The sequence below is a fragment of the Ambystoma mexicanum genome, chromosome 6p, assembly GCF_040938575.1.
Source record: "Ambystoma mexicanum isolate Mex_15411 chromosome 6p, UKY_AmexF1_1, whole genome shotgun sequence".
Classification (NCBI taxonomy): Eukaryota; Metazoa; Chordata; class Amphibia; order Caudata; family Ambystomatidae; genus Ambystoma; species Ambystoma mexicanum.
Window position 1 is genome coordinate 1,148,338,520 of NC_090935.1, and position 25,051 is coordinate 1,148,363,570.

Sequence of the window (25,051 nt, forward strand, 5' to 3'; positions counted from 1 at the left end):
TGTCAGCATCCTGGGTCACCTGCAAAAGGAGACAAGAGACCTTACCAGCTAAATCTGCACCACAGAGACATCACCGACGATCCTGAAAGGGAAGACCTTATTTTTAAAAGCATTTCGTTACGATCGCTGCAGCGCTGCATTTCACTCACCTTTCCTGGGTTCCTCCATCTTCAGCAGCGATCATCGGGATACACAGCCACTTCCCAGAGCCTAGAGAAAAAGACAAGAATAAGAGGTGAGAGAAGGAAGGGAATAAGACTTACCTGTTGGGTCATTCCCATTTCATTTCGGGTCTTGCCGCTTCCAGGCATTTTCGGGACCCCGGCCCCTATGGGGAAAAAAGACAAAGACATTGAATGAGCGTATGCAAAGACAGTTCCCGAGCGCTCATCCAGAACTAACCTGCCATTTACTGGAACTGGAACTGCACGTTTCACTTCGGGTTGGTGCCATATCTCCGGCATTCCGAACCCCGGCCCCTAAGGGGAAAAAAGACATAAGCATTAGCGCTTGCTGCAAAAAGACAATGAACATTATTATTAAGCTTGGACTTTTGAACTTGCAACAGAACTTTAACAGAGCCTTACCTGAATAGTCAAGCTTACCTGAACTCCATCAATCCTCAATCCAGTGAAGTAACTGGGTTTCAACGCGCCCCTGCATCAGAAGCAGGATGGAGAGCTCATCCTTCCTGATCCCAAGGTGAGACTTCACGGGGAATCGTGGAAGGGTATCGTGGAGGGTTGGAAGAGAGTGGGAGGCTTGAGCATAACTCAGTCAGTAGGTAATACTCCCTTTTCACGCACAGGGGAATATTCCTGCAAACCGGAGAAGCCAGAGTAGAGGGCCCTTCCTGTCTATCTTCAGAGTCCTGCACTTCACCATTGAAGAAGCATCAGCACTCGAAGCCAGACCTGCGCCTCCGTGGGAATCAGGTGAGCGTTACAGTATGCTCACAGAAACCGTACTTTGGGGTGAAGGGTTTGAGAGGTACAACAACCACAGATTGGCGCACTCACACAATCTCCTCTCCACGCAGGAGCAGTATCACCATGTACCACCGCTCACAGCTTTTCTACTGAGGGAGTGGCCTGAATGGGGTGATTGAAGTTCAGGGAGGGCTGCAACCATGCCCCAACACCTCCGCACAGACCAGGTGAGCGTAACACAGAGGGAGCAGCAAAGCGGGAGTGGCAAAGTGGGAGCAAGGGTCCCAATGAGAAGGATCTCTGTCTTACTGGAATTAAGGCGGCGATCACTGGAGGTGCACCAAAGCTGAATCGCGGATAGACTGTAAGGGATGAGCGAGAGAGGAGGCTGAGGGGTGCTTGAAAGAGAGCGGAGTGTCATCCCCATAATACTGAAAGTTAGAGGAGAAAGTAGAGATCAGGTGAACCAAAGGTGCCAGGTAGACATTGAAGAGCCAGGGTGAGAGGATAGAGCCCGGGGGAACACCCTATGTGGAGAGAGAGGACCCCAGTTGGACCTAGGAGGGTCAGTCCAGGAGGAAGGAGGTCAATCACTCCAGGACCTGATGCATGATGCCCAGGTTCTTGCAGAGTCGATTGATCAAGGTGGCATGATTGACTTTGTCAAAGCAGACGAAAGGTCAAGGAGGATGAGGACGGAAGGAAGGCTGGAATCAAGATTAGAGAGCAGATCTTCATAGGTGTTTGGGAGAGCAGTTTCCGTGCCTCTGGTTGCTCTGAAGCCAAACTGATGGTCATAGAGACAACCAACAGATTCAGTGTGAAGAGTAAGCTGGGAGATGGCCAGCTTTTGCAGGAGCTTGCCCAGGAAAGGAGTGATAGAGAAGGGTGATAGTTTTCCAGACAGGTAGGGTCGGCAGTAGGCTTTTTAAGGAGGGGATGCACAAGGGAGGGCTTGAGGAGAGAGGATAAGGACCAGTGGTGAAAGAGTCATTGCAGAACCCAGCCACGGCTGGAGGGAGGGTGTCAATGTGGTCCTTGATGGTTCTAGAGGAGCGGGGGAGCACCTGTTTGGACGACACTTTCATAGTTCATACTATGTAACCGCAATATGTATCACAAACTTGTAAGAATCTATGTAACCACTATGAATTCCTTTGTATCCAGAAATGCTCACATGTAACAGCGCCACAATGCCCCTGGGCTGCTGCGTGCTTTAAAAATGTGAATAAATAAATAAATAAATAGATCTGACTTGTCTAGAAACATGGTCCGGTGTTGTCAGAGAGAAAGAGGAGAAGGGAGGAGGAGAGGGGGAAGCAGCCAGAGGGGGGCCGGTAGAGGTAGAGGGTGAGGAAGAGGAGAGCGGGGACCGGATGAAGTTAGAAAACAGAGCCATATAGAGGACCTGGGAGGGAACAGGAGAGGTAGAGACTGTAGAAGGATTGCCCAGCTCCTTGCAGATTTTAAAGAGTTCGGCCATGTTAGAGTCTGTATTGCCTTTGTAGCAGGCAGCAGGCCAGTTTGTCAGGGATGCGCATGAAGCCCTCCACTTCCTCTCAGCCACCATACACTTGCGTTCCAGGGCGGCGATGTCAGAGTCATACCAAGAGTTGCACTTGGAGGTAGGCTTCAGACGGATTCTCATGACAGGGGTAAGGTTGTACAGAGCTTTGGAGCTAGAAAGCTGCAGGTAAGAGTGCAAGTTATCCGCAGGAGTAGGAGGAGCAGAGAAAGTAGAGGCAGAAGCGTTCACTGACGCACGCTTCATGGGCTGAATTACTGAGAAGTTAGGTGGAAGTGCTGGTGCAGGCTTTGTCTGAGGGACAGAGTTTCAGGTGACAGGAAAGTAGAAAGTGGTCACTCCAAGAGAGAGGAGTGGAGAGAGTTTTAGAGAGGGGGGTGTCATGAGGAGATGAGAACATCCAAGGTGTGTCTGGCAGAGTGTGTCTGACCAGAGGGTAGAATGGGAAGAGCAAGTGTCGCAGAGTTTGCGGAAGAGCCCAGCAGAGGGATTATAAGTATCCAGGTTGATGCTGAGGTCTCTGAGGAGGAGAAGTTGAGAGGTAGAGCCAAGGAGAAAGAAGGAGAGGTCCGCCCACTCCGAGAGGACAAGGGCAACCTGGTCAGGAGGCCTGTAGGTGGTGGCCACAGTCAGAGAGAGGACAGGAGAGCGAGAGAGCCTGCAGACCAGGCATTCACAGGAGGAGTAAGCCTGCCTAGGAATGACAGAAGCAGGAACCCACTCTGGAAAGATCAGAGCTACTCCACCTCCAGGTCTATTGGTTCTGGGCTCAGAGAGGATCTTGTAGCTATCAGGGAAGAGAGTGTCAAAACTTGTGACAGAGCTGGCCATGAGCCATGTCTCATTGAGATCGAGGACATCGAGGTCAAGTTCTTCGAGAAGGTGGCAGATGTCAGAGGAATGTTTGACAGCAGAGCGAGAGTTGAGAGTAGCGACGTGGAGCAGGTTGCCACATTTCAAAGCCTTCTGGTTTGGGGTACAGGCTTGAGGTACCCCCAGCGGAAGTGGTAGAGGAGCCCGAGAGTGGCCAGAGGTGGTAGCAGGAGGTGAGCTAGTAGCCGAGGAGGAGAAGGAGGAGGAGCAGGAGGAGGAGGAGGAGCAGGAGGAGGAGGAGGAGCAGGAGAAGGAGGAGGAGGAGGAGGAGGAGGAGGAGGAAGCACTGATGTAAGTATCAGCGATAGGGAGGGTGTCCGTCTTGAACCTCTTCCTTCCAGACTTAGTGAGGGGGATAGGAGATAGAGTAGCAGTTAGAGAAGATGGGACAGAGGGAAAGCACCATAGAGAGTGCGAGGAGGAAAGTGGAGGAAGAGGGAGAGAACGAGAGACACTGCCCAGCGCCGCACAACGCAGGAAGCGCAGAGGAGGGGTGGGGTTCACACAGTGGGGAACACAAAGGAGGGGCAGCAGGAGACACACAACAGTACAACGGTACCCCGAGCTTGGGTAGGGACCTAGAGAGTGGGAGAGATCCTAATTGGACACAGTTCACAGTACAACAGTTACCACAGTGCAAAGGATTAAGCTTTCCTAAAAAGAGGGAAAAGGGCCTAGATATAACACTGCAGCAGTGCAAAAACCACCCAGATTTGAATTTCCTAACAAGAGGGAAAAAGGCCTAGTTACAAACACAGCAGCAGTGCAAATGCGACATTCCAGAGGACATTTTTAAAGTTTATTTATTTATTGTTTATTTATATAGCGATTATACACAGGTGAAGTGCTTCAAAGCGCTTCAGGGCAGGAAGGAATCATTCTTAGGCCTTGAAGATGCCAAATGATCTAAATAGAAAAAATAGCATACTAGGCCTGATGTTTCTCCTAGTGCAAGTGCATGATGTGGTACAGTTGAGACCAAGCTCGGGGGGGGGGGTTGGAGGGGTGGAAAAACAGTGGGGGCTGGGGGGGGCTGGGCGGGAACAGGTCAGACGAACTAACTGATCCTAGTACATTTAGTTCATGCACACGTACAGACGGTGGTGCAGAGACGGGGGTGTGTGTGGGGGGAACCAAATGTCCGGTCACACAGGGCCTTGGGTTCAGTACAGAGAGGTTGCCCCGCTCAAGGAGTGTAAGCAGAAAGTGCAGTAATGTTGAACAAAGTGCAGCAGCCTGGAGGCAAATGCAAAAGATTGGCGGGGGAGCCTGGGACCTGTAGTCTCTGGAGATGAACCAGGCAACCAGTCAGCAAAAACTGAACAGAGTTAGGGAGGAGAAGAAGGGTGGAGAGAAAAGAAGGAGGTTAGCAGGGCAGCGGGAGAGAGAAGGAGTAAGAGAAAAAGGGGTGGGGTGAAATAATACAAATAACTGAGGTGCTAAAGGGTGGTGTTGTATCAAAATAGGAATAATTTGAGGGGTGGGTCAGCTTAGTGGACTGCAGTGATTCCTACCCCCTCCGACTGCACTACACCTAAGTGGTTGGTAGCAGCTGGTTGACAGCTGCAGGCTTCTTGCTTCCCCGGCTGACACTGGCGGACACGATCTGGAGCTGCTTCTGTAGGAACTGCCCTTTGCCTTGGCCGGACTTTAGCCAAGGGCAATCCGGCAAGGCTGCCCTGGAAGGGTCTTTGAAAAACAGCTGTTCCAGTCACAGGTGTGGCACCGACCAATGAGATTCAAACAGGCAGATCAACACCTGACTGCTTCCGCCAATTGTGAGGGGGAGGGTGGGGACAGTAAGAAAGCCAGAAACAAAGGACAACACCCCAGAGACTGCGCATCCTAGGATAAACCACACAGAAAACCACAAAATGGGCAGAAAAACGATTGCAAAAAGCACACAAACCCCTCCACAGAAGCACCTGAAACGGGCCAAAAACGGATTGAAATCAATGTGAAACCACTTACTGAGCATTGACCAGCCCCTTCGACTGCTTTTTAACTGGTTACTTTGCATGTTGCTTCTGGATTACAGTCAGGAAGGCAAGTAGAATATCATATTCAGGGTTGCGGGGAAGAGGAGGTACTTTAACATACCAGTGTGCCCCCCGCCTCCCCGGCACCATTCTGTCCTCCATAGGGTTACATTGGTTGTAAAGTCCTAGTGTCCTAGCCCTAAATTAACTCTTGAATAAGAGACAAGGATCCACAATAAGACTCCTCCCGTCCCTTGCACACTATCTACATCCACCAGAAAGGTGGTTAACAATTTGTAAAAAGCAATCACAAAAAGCAACTTTTACACCATTTAGTATAACAGAACATTGATTTCACATGGCAATTCAATAAACAGTCAATATACCCAGTTCATAAAAAACAAGGGTCATTTTAATCAAAATGAAATACAAAATAGTGATAGGTGAAAATACATCCTAAAAGTCCAACGTTAATGGCTTTACGCGTTTCGAGGATTTCCTCTTCATCAGAAGCCTAGTCGGATTGTTGGTAGATAGTATTCATAAAGGAAAAGAAACAAAAGCAAGACACTATCTGTTAAATTTCACCCAAAGTGGTCAAGTCATTCACACATAACAAATTGACTAAAAACCAAAGTGATATATTGTAATTCCGCGACAAAATGATAGAATCTTTGTGGTCAACTGTATCAAATTCAATTTATCAACTAACTTCAACACCTTATCATGGAAACCCTGTTGCCAGGAGCCCCGTTGAATCCTTAATGTATTAACATGTTGGAACCTCATTTGTAAAATACCTCTCGATAAAGAATAGTGTTATCACTCAGGATAAATAAGGAAGATGAGAATCCTCCAAGAGTTCTGAAAAGCAGTCAAACTTCAACTCCTCATATGCGTTCAATCGTATTTAAACGATCTACCAGGTGACCCAAGAATCACTTTCTGAGGTACATAATTGGACCGCAGATAACTTCAGGCAGAAGAGAATAATAAATGCATGAAAAATATATGGAAAATGTATCCCAAAGTCAGCTAAAATTGTGACCTAGTCATGGACTCACCAATGGGTGCTCCCATATTCTGTGTCTGCGCAAATACGGCTCCAGGACACGTATGCAGTGACTGTGTGATGGTGGACTTGCGTGTGTAACTCTCCTTGCGCACACGTAACCGGATCTATTGAATTAGGTACAACAGTCCGACTAGGCTTCTGATGAAGAGGAAATCCTCAAAACGCGTGAAGCCATTAACATTGGATTTTTAGGATGTATTTTCGCCTATTGCTATTTTGTATTTCATTGTGATTAAAATGACCTTTGTTTTATATGAACTGGGTATATTGACTGTTTATTGAATTGCCATGTGAAATCAATGTTCTTTTATACTAAATGGTGTAAAAGTTGCTTTTTTTGTGATTGCTTTTTACGAATTCTTAACCACCTTTCTGGTGGATGTAGATAGTGTGCAAGGGACGGGAGGAGTCCTACTGTGGATTCTTGTCTCTTATTCGTGTGTATGGTGGGGTCTTGTGCCAAGGCCTTAATTCCTCCCTTGCACCTTGAACCTTTTTGAAACCAGCATTTCTGTATCTCTGAATTTTGAATATTCCACACAAACATTAGGTGTGCACCAGCTATCTCTTTTTCGAAATTAACTCTTACCTGACCTTTGAAGGTGGATCCTGGGTTGAAGAGCCTTCCCTAGACCTATCCTTGTGTGTTGGATTGAGAACTCTTAGTAATCCTAAACACTGGCACCGATATTCCTATAAGAACTTACCTGAAGAAGTATGTGCTTTGGAACTGGTGACTTTTGGGCACAAGGTACCAAACCCTTTTAAGGACGGACTTTATAAAACATTAGGGAAGTTGTTTGTATTGATTCTAAAGAGTTCTGCCTATTTTTCTATGCATCAGACTACTTACCTATATTGCACTGGTAATGAATTCATATGCAATTCTATTTCTCCTCTGCCATAAGAATGCATCCAACGTTATTGACAAAAATCAGATATGTAGAGGCACACATAACTTCTATCCCGCTTTCACTTACCCCCCGAGACCACTTTCTCCACCCATCCACATGCCAGATCGACATGGGTGGCTAGCAGGGACTTGGCCACCCCTAAAATCTTAAGCAATGGCCAATATGCACACACGCATACTATACTAGCACCTTCCTGAATTTCCTCCAATACCCGGATTCTGGTCGCCTGAGGGCGTTCAACCTACAGTACGTTGGGACCATACTAATGGTTACAGGTACTATACAAATGACACACTAGTACTACTAACAGTGTATGTGCATATATGTTTTAGCAGGTTGTGTGTGACAATACTTACCTGTGATTTTCATATACTTGGCATGTAAACTAAAGGCCTAATAAACAATGTTATGTTTATACTTACTGTCCAACTGGAATTACTGGTGTTGCTCTGTGTGGACTCATTGTAGCCCTAGACTAGTGTGGTGGGTCGGAAGAAGGAGTCGGACAGTTGTAGGGCATTTTTGTACTCTATTAAACTAAAATAATAAGGCCCATCTATCCTCGTGAGACAAGTTGTTCCAGGGTAGCATTCTTTTCCAAACTAATTAATTCTTTTAAGTAATTTTCTATCCCGGCTGCCACTTGGAGTGCATCATTAGTAAGTGTTTGTGAAACTATCCCTTTCAGTTCAGGATAACAGCACTTTTCTAAATGTATTCAATCAATTAGCGAACTTTCTCTCCAGAATCCAGCTGCTCCATCTCTCATGATGATGCAAGTTTCAATATTCGTCCTCACAGAATCTGTGGCAGACGATGAATGGCCTTCGCTTGGCTCGTCTGCAGCTCCAGACACCAGCTGGGATATCATGTGCATCGGGATGGCTGTTTTGTCCGGGTTCTTCCTCCAATTTTAACTCCAAATGATTACAACAACTTCAACGTTTCTCCCCGTTACTGTGCCTTTCAGTTCTTACGAAGCCATATTCCATATCTTTGGCTTCTATTTGGGTGTTTTCTCACACTACAACGATTTTAAGTGCTGTTTCGAAGGGATTGTGTCCTCCGACGTATTCCTTATCTTTGATGTTATCCATTCCAGCTTGCTGGCCTCAGAATTTGTTGCAGTAGAGGGCGCTGCGCGTCGACGTCCCTCGAGCTGGTGTCCCTCGACAGCCTCCGTATTGGCGCCGACATTATCGTGCGTATAAATAGACTCGCTCAGCGTCTGTTGCTGCAGTCCCGTTTTTCTGCGCTTCGTGGGCCTCGGAAACGTGTCGCTCAGTTCCTTTCTTCAGGAAGATTCTGCTTATTCTTTGAAGATATCATCTAAATTCGATGGCTTCTTCATCCGAACCATCGACCCGACGGTCCGGTTTCAAAAAGTATCGTGACTGTGGGAAGAAAATGTTGTTGACGGATCCTCACAGGAGCGGTTTGTGGTGCCTGGGATCAGAGCATCACTGTTCGGAATGCGAGGACTGTATTTCCATGAAGGCAAAAGCCTTGAAGGAGCGTAAGGGGAGGTTAGAAAGAAGTAAGACTCTTACAACTTCTACTCCCTCGAAAATTTCTTCGGCAGAGTCGAGACATTCATCTCCTTGTCGTCACAAGAAACATTCCCGTTCAAGGTCTCATAGCGGTTCCCATCAGTCTTCGAGATCAAAACACTCTAAGAAGAGACGTCGTAGATCTCCCTCTTCTTCTTCCTCTACCTCCCCAGAAAGGGTCACTTGCCCCAAGAAACACAGCTGTCCAGCTAAGTGGGAGGAATTCCGTAAGAAAATGTTTAGTGTCTTCGAGAAAGCAGCCTCGACCCCCTCGGAGACGTCTAAAGGTAATACCCTGGGTGAAAAGCCCAAAAAATCAAAACGCTGCGAGTCGTTGAACCCGGCGAGAGAAACTGCCCGAGGGCGTCATGAACCCTCGAGTAAAGGCAGTAAGACCGCGTCATCGACCCCGTCGTCGAGGGTTACTTCGACACACATATCTGCGTCATCGACGCCTATGTCGAAGGGCCCTTCGAAGCATAAATCGGTTACATCGACGCCGTCTTCGACGCCACTGTCGACTCCGATAAAGGACAGTCCTACAACTGTCACTGCATCTCAGACAGTAGAGGTGTCGAGGACTTCGACCATTACATCGAGGATGCCGTCGACAATATCGACGACACCGAGTAGGATCCCGATCCTCTCGAGTACATCAAGGTCTTTTCAAACGTTTTCTACGCCCTTTTCGGGATTGTCGAAGCCTTTGACTTCTACGTCAACAACCTCAATGTTTTCTCAGCCAGTGACAACCAGTTTGGCTCCTTCTGCTCTAGAAATGGGTTTTAAACCATATCCTAGGTCTATTATAGAGCCTTGTCCTCTATACATGAGGAAGGGGAGGATTCCGACCATGAGAGACCTTTTGGTTTACAAAGGACTACAACACCCCTTATAGGGCTCTGATGGCCAGAATAGTTGAATTCATGTGGTGGTCTACACCTACACCCTCTTTTCAACAGGATGACCTCACCGATATTTTAGATAAGGGTCCACAGGAGGATCCTCTAGTTCCCTTCCATACTGCCCTCCAGAGAAAAATCTCTGCAAATTGGGAAACTCCTGAAGTTATCCCGGCAGTAAACAAGAAACTTTCCGCTAAATACAGGGCATCTGCTTCAGATCCTGAATATTTGAGCAAGCACCCAACTCCAGAGAGTTTGGTTGTACAGGCAGCAACTTCATCTAATAGTAGGTCTGCATACCCTACTATTCCACAGGACAGGGATGATAAAAAATGTGATGCCATGTCAAAGAAAGTCTTTTCGGCATGTAGCATGGCGCTTAAATCTATTAACGCCACTTGCACGCTAGCAAGATTCAGACATACACTTTGGGAGTGTGCTTCATCTGCGGCTGACTGTCTCCCAGAAGGAGAGGAAAGGGAGGCATTCTTAAACATCATCAGGGATGGAAAGGATGCAATGTGCGAATCCCTTCAAACAGGCATTGATTCTGCTGACAGTATCAGCAGGGCCATGGCGGCAAGTACCACAATCTGCAGATTTGCGTGGTTGCGGAAGTCTGGTTTTGCTCCAGATGTACAAGCCAGACTTTTGAACATGCCCTTTGATGGCACTTCTTTATTTGGTAAGAAGGCTGATGACAGCCTGGAGAGATTACAAACATCCAAGGCAGCAGCAAAATCCCTTGGGGCTGCAATCCAGCAGACTCTGAATCGTCCCTCAGGAGCTTCCTGGAGGGTTAGGTCCTTTTGCTTTTACTCCACATTCGGAAAAGGCAGAGGACAGCCAGCTCAAAGGGGCCACAAACGATTCACCCATAGTGGACGGGTCAAAAGTACAGAAGCCGCAGCAGCAGGTGCCACTTTACCCTCGGCATCTGCGTCAGCCGCTTCCAAGCCCCTCTGAAGTCTCCCCTCACAAGACACCAGTAGGGGACAGGTTAACTCAACATCTGGCAGAATGGCAGGCTATTACGTCAGATGCTTGGGCATTGGAAACAGTTGCCCAAGGTTACTGCCTGCCCTTCCTACACACCCCTCAGAGTCATCCACCGGGGAACAACTCTTTGAAGTTTCCAGACCCGCTCCTTATGCAGGAGATTGTAGACCTGCTAGAGAAAGGTGCCATAGAGCCGGTACCCATAGTGGAGAGGAACAAGGGTTGGTATTTCCCCTACTTCCTAGTACCAAAGAAGGACAGAGGACTGAGACCCATCTTGGACTTGCGAGAATTGAACAAATTCCTCAGGAAAGACAAGTTCAAGATGGTAACTCTTTCTCAGATCCTCCATGCCCTCCAGCTTCAGGACTGGTTGGTATCTCTAGACCTTCAGGATGCTTATTTCCACGTGCCAATCCATCTCAAACACAGGAAATACCTGAGTTTCGCAATGGCAACTCTCACTATCAATTTCGAGTTCTGCCATTTAGTCTGACCTCCGCCCGAGGGTCTTCACCAAGCTAATGTTGGTAGTGGCTGCAAGTCTAAGGAGGGAAGGGATCCATGTCTACCCCTACCTGGACGATTGGTTGATCAGAGCAGGATCTTCGGAACAAGCTCAGATCCAACTAGATTATGTTTGCCACTTCCTTCACAAACTGGGCTTCTCCCTCAATTTAAAGAAGTCACAGATGATTTATTTTCAAATTTGTTTATTGGCATTTATTATTTAGTACATTTACAGGACACCAAGTATGTCTGTAATTCGAGGATAATGAGCATTTCAGAATAAAACATTTAACAAATTAACATTACAACATTAACTATCTCCCAGTGTTTTTCCCGTTGAGCTAAGAAGTCACAGATGATCCCATCACAGAGACTCCAGTTCATTGGAGCGGCCCTGGACACTTCCCTGGGGAAAGCCTCGCCACCACAGGTGAGGGCTCAAGATATTCTGCAGATGGTCTCCAAATTTCTAAATGCCCAACGTCTTCCAGCCTTCGACTTTTTGAGGTTTCTAGGCCTCATGGCATCCTGCATCTTCCTAGTGTCAGAGGCTCGCCTGAGAATGAGATCTCTCCAGTGGGCACTAAGAACCCAATGGTCGCAATTCTCAGGAAGAATGTCAGATCTCCTTCAAGTCCCGGACAGAGTAGCTCGAGACCTTCAGTGGTGGGCCTGTCGGGAGAACATTTTGAAAGCAGAACAGTTTTGGCAACCATGGCTGAGATAACAGTAGTCACGGATGCCATGCCAACGACTTGACCATCAGCGGTCGTTGGTCTCCATCGGAGTCCAGGCTACATATCAATCTGTTGGAGCTGAGAGCAATCAGACTAGCGCTGAAAGTTTTTCTGCCATCAGTACAGGGGAAAAAGTCCTGATAATGACGGACAACACAGTGGCCATGCACTACCTCAACAAAAGAGGAGGCGTAGGATCACTGCCACTGTGCAGAGAGGCAATGCAGCTCTGGTTTTGGGCAATTCAGGAAGGAATCTCTCTATCGGCAGTTCACCTAGCCGGAGAGAAGAACTTGACGGCGGACACTCTGAGCAGGCAGAGCACAGTCTCCCACGAGTCTGAGCTAGCTCAGGAAGTCCTTCAAGAGATCTTTGCCGTTTGGGGAACCCCTCAAGTGGATCTGTTCGCCACCAGCATCAACAGGAAGTGCGATCAGTTCTGTTCAAGGGAATTTCCTCCGAGAGGAGGTCTGGGGGACGCGTTCATAGTAGACTGGGAGTTTCCACTTCTGTACGCATTTCCTCCAGTCCCTGTCATTCCTCAAATGATCAGGAAGTTGAGAAGATTCTGGAAAATCATGATCCTAATTGCCCCTGATTGGGCCAGGAGAACGTGGTACCCGGACCTTCTGGACATGTCCATCTGCCCTCCATTTCGTATTCCGCAAAGGGAGGATCTTCTCTCGCAGAAGAGAGGTCCGGTTCTCCATCCAGACATCAGAACCCTCAACCTTCACGCTTGGTTTCTGAAAGGTTGAGATACAAGGATTGGGATCTCCCGGATGACGTCATGAAGGTATTGCTTTCAGCTAGAAGACCAGCAACACAGACTTTATACCGCTGCCGTTGGAACAAGTTCTGCAACTGGTGTAGAGAAAAGAATATCAAACCCTTCTCATGGAGTACACCAATGGTGTTATCTTTCTTACTCTACTTAGCAAATTCAGGTCTTCAAGTTGCTACGATCAAGGGTTACCTCGCAGCGCTGTCAATCTTTAAGCGCACTGCGGAGGAGCCTTCAATATTTCAAATTACCCCTGGTAATCCAATTCCTAAAAGGGTTAACTAATGTTTTTCCCCCAAAGCCTTTCCAAGTTCCATTGTGGGACCTAAATCTAGTCTTACATTTTCTGATGGGTACTCCTTTTGAACCACTCCACTCTTGTTCATTAAGGTTTCTCACTCTTAAAACAGTATTCCTAGTGGCTCTAACATCTGCCAGAAGAGTGAGTGAATTACAAGCTCTATCTTGCAAAGCTCCTCATACAACCTTTCATAAAGACAATGTTGTTTTACAAGTGAAACCTCATTTTCTCCCAAAGGTAGTTTCTGAATTCCACATTACGCAGAAAATAACTTTACCTTCATTCTATCCTCCTCGCCACCCAGGGAAAAAGGAATAGAGGTTACATAGGCTGGATCCAAGGCGTGCCTTGAGTTTTTATATCAGCAGACTTGCTAGGATAAGGCAAGCAGACCAACTGTTTGTAGGTTATGCGGGACTCAAATTAGGATTGCCAATCACGGAACAAACATTTCAAGATGGATTATTTAGAATGCTACAAAGTGGCAGGGAAAGAACCCCCTCAACATCTTAGGGCTCATTCAACCAGAGGTATCGCAGCCTCTTCGGCTCTCCAAAGAGGGGTTCCAATTCGAGACATTTGTGCGACTGCCACATGGTCATCCACACATACCTTTATACATTTTTACAGCTTGGATTCCTTCTCTAGCCAGGAGACAAGATTTGGGAAAGCTGTGTTACATTCTGTACACTCTTAAAGGGGAAATATTCCAATTTTACTCCCACCTCCTTTTTTACACCACTGCTATGGGAGTCTATCAAAGATAAGGAATACGTCGGAGGACACAACCCCTTCGAAGAACAAGTTACTTCTTACCTTGTAACGTTCTTTCGATGGGATGTTCCTCCGACGTACTCCTTATCGGCCCTCCCATCCATCCCCGCAGTAAAACTTCCCTTGTAGTTGCAGCTTACGCTCCTTCAAGGTCAATAACCACTTCATGCACAGCAAATTTTATGCTTCAAAACAGAACTGAGCAACGGACGTTGCACGAGTCTATCTATACGCACGATGATGTCGGCGCCGATACGGGGTCTGTCGAGGGACAGCAGCTCGAGGGACGTCGACGCGCAGCGCCCTCTACTGTAAAAAATTCCAAGGCCAGCAAGCTGGAATGGATAACATCAAAGATGAGGAATACGTCGGAGGAACATCCCATCGAAAGAACGTTACAAGGTAACAAGTAACTTGTTCTTCTTTGCCATCATAAACATTCTGTTTCAATAATTGTTGTGATAAAATGAGCAAGTGAGTCTTAGGCATGTTGTGCAAAACAGTGGTAACCGCTGATTTGCTCAAAGGGGAGTTGTTTTCCAAGTCAGTGCGATAGAGCACTTCTCACCCAAACCCCCACCCCCACACACACACATTACAAAAACATAGGACGGATCCTACTAACTCCCAATAAGATTGCCCGAACGCAAGTAGGCATTCTTTACAGCATGTCAATACAACTGTTAGTGTCTGGTTTCTCACGCTGGCAGCTTATACTTAGATTTTGAAAATATACATTGATACCTTTTGATCAGCATGGCAAATGTGAGCAATCTTAATTGTTCCTGCTAATGTTCACTTTTGCCAATTTACTTTGTTATTATGGCGGCCTTACATACACATGATAATTTGCACTTTGTCTTCCCAGAAAATCGTCTTTGCTTGCTGTACATTTCACAATGTCAAATGGACATTCCAGATGAAGCTACTTTCTTTTCAGTTGATATCAGAGGCTTAAGAGAAAAGGTCATGATCAATTGACACATCACATCATACCTGTCCAGAGGGCTCCTCTTTTTGGCCTTCAAAATAGTATTTTCTTTTGATACAACACTCAGCCACAAGTCAGTGGACGAGTGTCGTATCAGTGGGTTAGGGGAGTTGTTGGTTGTGACAATTGTAATGGGTACCTCTCACAACCAATAGGGATTTCAAGGGGAACTAAACCGGGTTGCCCCATGTCACCAGTCGTGTATGCGATCTTCCTAGAGCCTTTTCTCGCTAGAATCAGACAGGAGAGCGGAATAAAGGGGATAGCCTTCAGAGGGGAGGACCAAAGGGTTATGGCGTTTTGCCAGCGACTTGCTGGTCGTACTCACGGACATGGGCGTCTCTCTCCCGATGCTAATGGCACTCCTAATGGAATTTGGCAGAGTAGTGGGCCTGAAGACGAACACCCACATATCTGAACTAAGGAAATTGCAGGATAACAAATCCCCTAGACACAGTTTGCACGTGCAGAGGGATCCCTCCGCTACCTGGGAGTGAAACTGACCCCTTCCCTAGAGGATATGTACCAAGCTAATTATACTCAGCTGCTGGAAACATTCAAAGCGTGGCTGTGCGAAAGGAAGCTCCTTGGCATATCTTGGATGGGCTGCATCAGCATCATCAAAATGATAATCCTCCCCACAGCACTCTATTACTTCTAGGCTTTCCCCTTAGCGGTTCCCAATAACTTCTTCAAAGTTCTGAATAAACTGGTGCAGACCTATATTTGGCAGGGTAATAAACCGAGGGTGGCATGGAAAGTCATGATTGCCCCCACAGGGGCGGGAGGGGAATGGGCATCCCGAACTTCAAGATGTACTGCCGGGTAGCCCAACTGAGGGTAATCCGAGACTGGTTTACTGGGAACCCAGACAACACCTGGCGAAGGATGGACAGGGCAGTTGTGGGCAGTCCTGTAGACGATGTCTTGTGGTGTCCTAGGGCAGATAGGCCCCCCAATATGTACAAAAGCAGAATAATGGCCCTGGTGGGGAATACATGGGACGCTATGGTTAAAGAAGCAGAGATCACGTCCTATCCATCACCGTTCATTCCCCTATTTCAGAACCCACAGTTCACCCCAGGGTTGGAGAAAGGATCATTTGCTAGGTGGGAAGAAGCGGATGCATCCGCGCAAGGGACATGATGGAGGGGCAAGAGGTTAAATCATTTCAACTATGTAAGTAAACCATGGGGTTGAGGGAAGACGACAGGTACAACTACGCTCAGCTGAACCATTGGCTGTCCTCTCAATACATGAGAAAATCCTCTGCTAGAGACTTTACCCCGCTAGAAAAGTACTTACTAACGAACACTGGTGACAGGCAAGTAATTATCAAACTCTACAGGTTATTCACCACGCCAACAACTGAGCCTCAATGGCCCTTTATGAGGCAAAGGCCAGACACACTATCGCTCCCGATTACCGAAGAACAATGGTGGGAAGTGTGGCAGCGAACCCCTAAAATAATGAGAGGGATGCAGATCAGGGAAATTTGGACCAGGGCCCTGGTGTGGCACTTAACCCCTGAGAAGCTAAACAAAATATACCCCTCAGTTGCTGAAACCTGTTGGCAGGGATGTAAAGAAGTGGGCACATGGCTCCACATTTGGTGGTCATGTCCCGTTCTGAAGCCATTCTGGGAAGTAGTCAATAAAGAGTTGAAAACCATCTTTGGTCCCCAAGTACAGAGAGAATATGGAGATGCTATGTTGGACCTGTGCGATGTACTGGACACACTACTGATCAAGTCACAAAGGAAAGCGTCCACAGTCCCGAGTGTGGCGGCTCTCTCTCTAATTGCGCAAAAATGGAAGCAAGCCACAATCCCCAACAAACAGGAATGGATAGCTAAAATATGGCACTACGCCTCATTGGAATGGGTTTCCTACATAAAGACTATCGTGAACAATGGTGCCCTCAGAGATTAATGTTGCTGGACATACTATGAGCTGCAAAGCGCTATACCCAGTACATTACCCTCAGAAGATATATGATACAGCGATCCAGGGTTGGGGACGGGGGGGATGCGGGACAGGGGAGAAGGCAGGTCGGTTGGGAAGGGGACAGTTATTATTCAAAATTTAAAATGCCAATAAAAACAATGTAAAACAAATGTTGTCACAAACATGTGAAATCAAACAGATCACGATTAGGACTCATAGGACTTAGATGATTATTGGTGTCCCAGCCGAATGGCCGCCTTAAATGAACATCACAAATTACTCTAATCCAAAAGTGTGGGACAAGAATTGGGTCATCCAGAAAGCTGTCTGTTAAGCCATTTGAAGGGAAAACAGTATTACCTGAGATTCTTCTGAGATTTAGAGCTAGATGCCCACAGAATGGTACCAGAGAGAATGAATTTACAAGCACCAGTTAAGGCTTGAATCGGTCCACAAACTAAATTTGCTTATGTTTGCACATGAGTGGTGGATGTGGGATTGTAGGTAATCTCGTATGAGTTTTATTTCTTACGTGTAGAATTAGAAAAATTCCTAAAGTTTAAACCCAACTATTTCTGCCCCACATACATTTACCTGTTTTCCACAGATCCTTATGTCATTTTTCTCCTCACAATTGCTGCATAGAGCCCCATAATAATTTGTTCTGCATTATTGGTGTGTGCTTTGGAAGAATATAACTTTGTTTTACTTTCTTTCCCCAGAGACAATGGTCTGAAGGCAATTGAAAACTTGATGCAGAAGAAAGGGAAGTTTGACTACATATTGCTTGAAACTACTGGCTTAGCAGATCCAGGTACTTATTAAGAAGAGGCATACTAACTTAGTTTAAATCACACTACGTTTTCCAGGCCATGATAGCCATAAAGGTAACTTCACATTTTGTTTGATTTAGTGTTTCATTAATGTCCCTTCAGGATCTAGGTTCTTAGGTGGCTCTTTAGTTTTTATTAAATGTAATGCTGTTGTATCACAAAATAATCTTTACAATATTTGAAATAGTCAAAACAGACAAACATGAATTGCAGAATATGTGAAGTCATAGTACACCTTATAATGGAATCAAGGAAATTGAACAAAAGTAAACATCCTGATTCTAAATAGTGTGAATGCATTGGAAAAGGCAGAGAAATAAAAATATGTTCCTGTATATATGCCATAATAACTCAGTTGCTCAAAGAGGGCCCCATGAGGGTGGGAAGGGGATAGTTTGGCCCTAGTAAATTAAGTATTTATACGACTGTTGCTGCACTTACAGGGCTGACTCTTGAATGAATACCTGTTATTAAAGTGCTTAAAGGTGGCATGGCGGGTTGTATTAAACCATTATATTACTATTATTATGGAATTGTTTGAGCCAGGCAGCCAGTATTTCTGCCTACTGTGATGAATCTAATGATGTCATCACTCCTTGCCCTCGGATAGCCTCTCCCCATGTGGCTAGGGTACAGCAGCCACTATCTGATCTTGATCCTGGTCCTGGGGGTGGCTAAATGAGGAGGAACCACATCTGGGGAGGTGACCCTCAAGGGGATGACACAACATCATTGGAGAAAGTCACATACCCCTCCTTCCCTTTTAGGGACTTTCCCTCATATTGTAACACTCTCTCTCCACCACTTGCTAGATATACTTCAAGTATTCCCCAACATCACGCAAGGATCAGCATGGTAACAACTGACGAGAAAGAGGGGCGGAGCAATGAAGACTACTAAGACCGGGAAACAAACACAGCAGCCTAGTCTTCATAAGTTGTTCAGTCATGCCGGGAAACGTAAATCTGCCACAGCTGAAAGACTGGCGTGAGAGCTGCAGAGGCTGTGTTGTGCCACGACCTGTGCTGACACCGGTCAGAACGTTGAGAGAAAGCACTCTGTGGGAAGCGTTGTGAAGGTGAATCCAGACCGTTGAAAGAGAAGCTGGAATGCAGAAAGCCCGCCGCCTGAGACTGCAAGACAGCAGGAACCGGACCCAGTAAAGATGGCCAGGTTTGAAGGCAGAGCGGCTAACAGGACATATGCCGAAGCGGAGAAATGTGAGACACTTAAAGTACCCGGTAAACCTAGGGAAGATGGACGGGTTACCTGAAAGTGTGTGCCGTTTTATGAAAGTAACGCTAGAGACGCAAAGTGAAGCCTGTGAAGCGATTGACACATTTGTGAACCATGCTATAAACGGTTTGCTTAACTCATATCGGAAGGGAGCCTTTCCCTGGAACTGTGAATGTTGTCCACTTGGAACTTTTGGGTTGGATGTATCCCTTTGTGTTGGATTTGTGCACTTTGAAAACCAAGGACAATACCCTTTGCACCTTAGAGTTAGTTTTAGAGTGGGAGGGACAGGATAGGATTTCAGACACAGCATATTTTTGCTTTGGACATCTTGACAAAGGACAGGGTTAGTGAGGGATTTTCCAACACCCTTTTGTTTTAATAAACGTTTGCAACCAAACAAAAACCATGAGTCCTGTGTGTCTGGATCTCATTCCTGGCTCCTTATACTTCTCCCCTAACCTCCACAGGCCTGTCTTTTTAAATATTTGATTGCATTAATGTAAGTGGTCTTGTTGCGCTTGGCTCTGTAAGATAAAAGGGGAGTGGGGTTTATTAGTGGGACAGTGGGGGCAGCAGATGGAAAACCTGTGTTGTTCATGGGTGCAGGTTGGAATTACTCAGTTCCCGAGTGCCAATCTGCTTTCTATGGGTTTGGCGGAAAATACTTGCAAGCATGTTATCCATAGGGAAAAGCTCAAGTTCTGATAGACTACAGCACTTTGGGTTTGGTTAGCCGCTGATGTGGGAGAGTGCGACAGGCCTAAGTAAGAGAGCTTAGTAGTGGCTCAGTTAGTGTTGGTGTGCTAACTGCTAGGCCTTTGGTACCAGTCTGTGTGAGGGTGCGTGGGGGTTGTGTGTGTGTAGTGTAAGGTGGTTGGAGATCTTAGAGAGGAGTCAGTCAGGGAAAGAGGGAGTAGACCTTGCAGGGCAAAACAACCTGTTTCTCTGAATTTCTACCCCTGCCCATTTGCAGACAGGTCCCATTTGTCTAGCTCCTAAAGCCATCTCTTTCTTCTTCTCTTTCTCCTTCGCTTTCTCTCTCTCTCTCTCTCTCTCTCTCTCTCTCTCCCTCTGTCTTTTTCTCTCGCTCCCCTTCTCTCCCTTTTCCTCTCTTTTTCTCTCTGCCTCTGTCTTATATAGATACATTGTACCCCATGAGGGACTGTCTCAAATGGTTACATTACACCCCAAGCTTTTGAAATGTGTATAAAAACGAAGTAGTTGTTTCTGCAAATGCCCAGTCAGACACATTTGATTCAGGTTAGCCAAAGTTACAAATATGAAGGAATTAGCCAGTTGTGCTCTAGAGGAGGGAGGCCTCATGACATTAAAGAGAGATGTAAGTGTCCAAGCTATGTTGGCCCATACAAAATGTGCCTGCTGGGCCTAGAGACCCAAGCTACTCCTCACTGATGAGGCTCAACGAGGCCAAAACATGTTTGGGAAGCTTGTGGTCACATGCAGAGGGTAATGTGACCTAGCAGTTTGGGCTGGCCTGCTCCTTTTGGGGGGTGGGGGCAAAGCCTGATTTGCATATGATATTTCCCCTTTTGTAATGGCTTGGCAGGCGAAGAACGATGGTCTGGAGGGTTGCCCAGAGCAATGCCAGAGGTTAAGATTAATTCTAAACCTTCCAGCCATCACCTCTTTTGTTGTGCAAGCTACGAGAGAGACTGGTTTTGGTTAGCCTGTACATCTCCCCTTTCTGTATCTCTCTCTACCAGTGTGGTTGCTAAAGATGTTGGAGAATTCACCTGTGTTCCCTTTCCATCTTAAACTGTTTTCTCTCTCTCGCTCCTGTCCTGTCCCACAGAAGGCATTGGTTCTAGCGGCCATGTTTCATCAGGAGAATGTTCTTCATGTAGCTTCCATCAGGACTTGCAAACATCTGAGTGGAGGCAAGGTGTCTTTATGCGGCTTTACTATGCTTTACCTAAACTGGCACGCTTCTCTTTGTTCAAGGTGCCAACAAAGCTAGCATCTCTCAAACCACAGGTCATCCACATTTGTATGATCCTAGTTCCCTAGGCCCCAGATTCCCCTGGGATCGGGTGCCAAGTATTAGTCAGAAGTTGGAGAAGGAGCCAATCTCAAACTGGAATGTCGTGCCTAACATCAGGGTGTATACAGGAAAGGTTGGGAATGCTCAAAGCTCAGACAAATCTAACCAGGCACAATGAACGCCAGTGCACTACCATAGAAACTAAAGATCTTAGAAGGTTGTCTGCCAGACAAAGCTCCCTGATTTGCAAGGACCACCTCTGCTCACTTTCAGAGCAATAAAGGTATATTACTTTTCTGGATGCACATCATGCATGTTTAGCATATATTTCCTTTGACTCATGATTCACAACTGTTTGTGCGTTATGTAAATAAGACTACACATTTGAATAGACCACACCACCCCTTCAGAAACTTAGTCAGCAAAGGATCCTCGCCAGATTCATAAGCTGTTGCACATTCCCCACCAAAGACTGATGGCAGGAAGGTTGTGAATTCATCTTCAGTGCTGATAATTGCTCTGTGCAACCCTCCAGATTATATTTTTTTCATCCTGTCATTCCATTACTGAAAAATTCAAGACCATATACAAATCAGACTTGCACCCGCCTCAAAGGGCACAGTTCAGCTCGAACTGCCAGTTCACATCCCTTCTGCACGAGACCACGAGAATCCCCAGACATGTTTGGGCCTTTATTGGGCATCATCCAGCCGTTCGGGACAAAGGCTGAGCAATGCCAGAGGCTATGATTAAATTAAAAACCTTCCAGTCATCAAACTTTAGTTTTGCAAATGTCACCTCGATAGGGACGTTATACCCAGACATGGGTCCCAAGCCAGCTGTTCCTAGAGACCCAAGATGCACCTCACCGAGAGAGATGCCCAATTAGGCTGAAATCTGTCAGGTGTTTCTTGTGGTCCGTGCAGAAGTGATGCGACCTAGCAGTATGGGCTGGTCTCCCCATCTTGGGGTGCAACCATTTCTGATTTGCATTTGTTCTTACACCATCTATAATGTCATGGCAGGCTGAAAAACGATGGTATTGGGGTCCTTCAGTTTTGTATATTCACGGCTGCTATGTTATACCCGCAACACTTAAAAAAGAATAATAATGATAATAAAATATTTGTCAGTCAATAACTTTATTTTGGCCATGAGGCTATAAAAGTACAAAGTAGCACATACACAACTGCAACAAAAAAAATGACAACGCATCCGTCCACGAAATGATAAAAACAAAAGTTGTGGCTTTGAAACCCATCTTAATGTCAGCAAGCCCATGGCTCAAGTAAGTTCTGTTCGAATTAGCCAGGCGTGCGGACTCCCTTCTTCCATTATTGGTACCCCAGGACCTTGTCCCTAGTGGCATTACATGGGCGCCTAAAGGCAATGAATGGTATGGCCTGATGTCCGGGGATAATCATTATTATAGTAGGGGTGGGCTCTGATTTCAGTCCTGCTGTTTTGTGGTGGATGGCATCTCATGTCAATACCCAGGATGTGGTAATTGCACAGCGTGCATCAATGGACTTGAATTTTGGGAGGGGTGCCTGGGAGATTTGGAGCCTGGGGCCCTTTGTCGGCCAGAGTACTGTTGGGGTCAGCGTTCACCCAAGTTGCATGGTTAGTGCTGGTCAGATTTGGGCGGGCCACTGGATTGTGGTGATCGCTCTCCTCCAAGAGTTGTGAAGCCCCTGTGATGTCATCCATTCCGGCAGATGGCTCCCCCTTTTCTTTGCACCTCGAGGAGTGCCAGACACAGCTTCTTTAGGTCTGCTAATTCGGCGAGGACAAGATTACATTTACATCCATGTGCCACTGATGCTCCCTCAGCGGCTTGATCGAAGATATGTGAGGTGGGCATCCCAGATTGGGTACAAGGGTATAGGGCACTAGTGACGTTCTCAAAACATGTGACCTGCGCCTTCCTGGTTAGAACTGGCCCGTTGCCAAAGGGACTGATGCCATTGTTTTCAAAAGATTTATCTTCTGCACCCTCTTTAACCTTGCTTTCCATTGATGAGATGAGTCTGCCAGGGGCCATAGCTGATGAGTGCCCCCACCCCCCAAAAGGAGCAGGCCAGCCCAAACTGCTAGGTCACATTACCCTCTGCATGAGACCACAAGCTTCCCAAACATGTTTTGGCCTCGTTGAGCCTCATCAGTGAGGAGTATTATGGCAGCATTATGAGTTCTAATTGTGCTCTCTGTGGGGTGATAGTCTCCTCATCTGTGGAATCTCTTGTAATGCGTTTCCCTGTGGCCACTTTGTTAGCGAGCTGGTTACTTGACCCTGTTCTATGATCTCAGTGACTGGTTTACCTTCATCATTGACAGTTTTATTTTGGGTAATGTCAAAGTTGATACTTGTCACCGTGTCCTTGCATGAAGAGAAACCCTTAGGGAATATGGTGGTTGTGGTGATGAACTTATAATTTCGTATGCCATCTTCAGAGCTTAGAGCGTCCTCCAGCACTGGGCAGACCCTCTGGAGTTGATCTGCCTGAAAAGTCACTGACTGCAGGATTGTCTGTACCCCTGTGTTCCGGGCTGTGGTTAATTGCACTGCTGCTGTAAGGGACGCTAGTGTGTGAATTATCATTTTCCCTGCTGTCAATGCCTTTTCTCCCCCAGGCATCAGGCTGGTACTGAAGATTTGTTTTTGATGAGGGTGTATGCCTACATCTAGTGGGGCTGCGTGGTCTTGTCATATCGCCGCCAGCATCTGTATCTGATAGGGAGAGCGCTGTTAACATTTTGTGCTTGACTGTCCGTATCTTCCTTTTCGGCGCCACATGGGCAGGCACAATGAGTGGCATGACCAGATGGGAGGCCACTTGCTCGCTTAGGGTTTGACAGTCTCGGCAGGCACGGTATAAGAGTGGCGGTTAATAAGCTTGGTGGACAGTGAGCAATATGTGTTGAATGCCGCCCCAGAGCATAACCCCTAACCTTGTTGGGCTTTTCATATTCTGTTTCCCTGTTAAATGCTGGTTCCACAGCACAACCCCACAGGCTTTAATATGCAGCCCTGCCCTCCACCTGGGGGCGATGAACACCCTGCGCAAGCCAAGCACCCGCACCCTTTCCCTGTGGGGTTCACCCTGCGGGGGGAAGCCAGAGCGAATATAGAGGAGTGTGGTTTCAGCCCGCTGCGGCAGAGGGTGCCTGGAGGCAATCCTGGTGCTGGTGTGGGGGGAGGGTGGGAAGAGGGGGCGAGCCAAACATCGGCTCCCTTTCCCAACGGGCTTCACCCTGTGGATCTGACCACTAGCTTCTTTTATCTGCTAGATACGTCAAACTCCAATTGCCATCATATTGGCTAATCCCAGAAGATATTTCGCTTGTATGTGCTCTGTTTTATACTTTAGACAGTTTAAGGAAATAGCTTGTAATCATGGTGTTCAGATATCAAAAACAAATGTATTTTGTTGTTAAGTGTCATTATTCTTACTTTTATGATGGATGACATATGCATTTGTAATTTGTAATTGAACGTACAAATGTTATGTTTTTTTTTTTTTATCTTTTTATATTATAAAAATATAATCACCTAATCACCCTTTTCTGTGATATAATTTATTGTAATATGGGAGGTATCCTACAACATTTCTACAATGTCATTACTAACACATTATATTCTCCTATTCTAAACATGTATGTGTCCCTAAAGAATACCTTTGTTCACTTTTATCTAAATCCCACCTCTATTACCCAGTTAACTTTAAACTAACTATATGCCTCAGATAATTTTACAGCTACTATGAGAATTTGAAAGAAGGTCACGCTTTGAGGTAACCCATCAGCCCGTCTGTCACACTTTATTCACGTGTGGCTTATACTCCACATTTGTTCTATCGCTCCCATCCCATAACATTTCCTGGTTCCCCATTAGTATTTTTACACGTTGATTTTCCCTCTCTTCTTTATTCATTGTGTATTTCTTCCACACAAATCATCTTGGTTGATTGACTCCATAGATCGTCTGTCCGGCCGTATTTGTCCTCTTTTTAGGCATGCTTTGCAGCAAGTTCCTGGGACTTTCACTGCATAGGCCACTTAGTCCATTCAACGATATGGGAGTTTTCACAGGAGTTTGTCCACTGTCAAAACTGCACAGCAGACACATTTGTGTATGGGCATCTGGTTAGGTCCCTTGACCCTTCTCTCTGCTCATAGGTTTGA

The 25,051-nt window shown here is 46.4% G+C and overlaps 1 protein-coding gene across 4 annotated transcripts in view; it reads left to right on the forward strand.

Moving 5' to 3' along the window:
• Positions 1-25,051, forward strand: part of LOC138510246 (zinc-regulated GTPase metalloprotein activator 1A-like) — a 1,057,423-nt gene that overhangs the window by 348,653 nt on the left and 683,719 nt on the right. For all 4 annotated transcript variants that reach the window (XM_069625760.1, XM_069625761.1, XM_069625762.1 and 1 more), the window contains one exon: positions 17,515-17,606. In XM_069625760.1, coding sequence (XP_069481861.1) covers positions 17,515-17,606 — 92 coding nt within the window. The remainder of the gene's footprint in view (positions 1-17,514; positions 17,607-25,051) is intronic.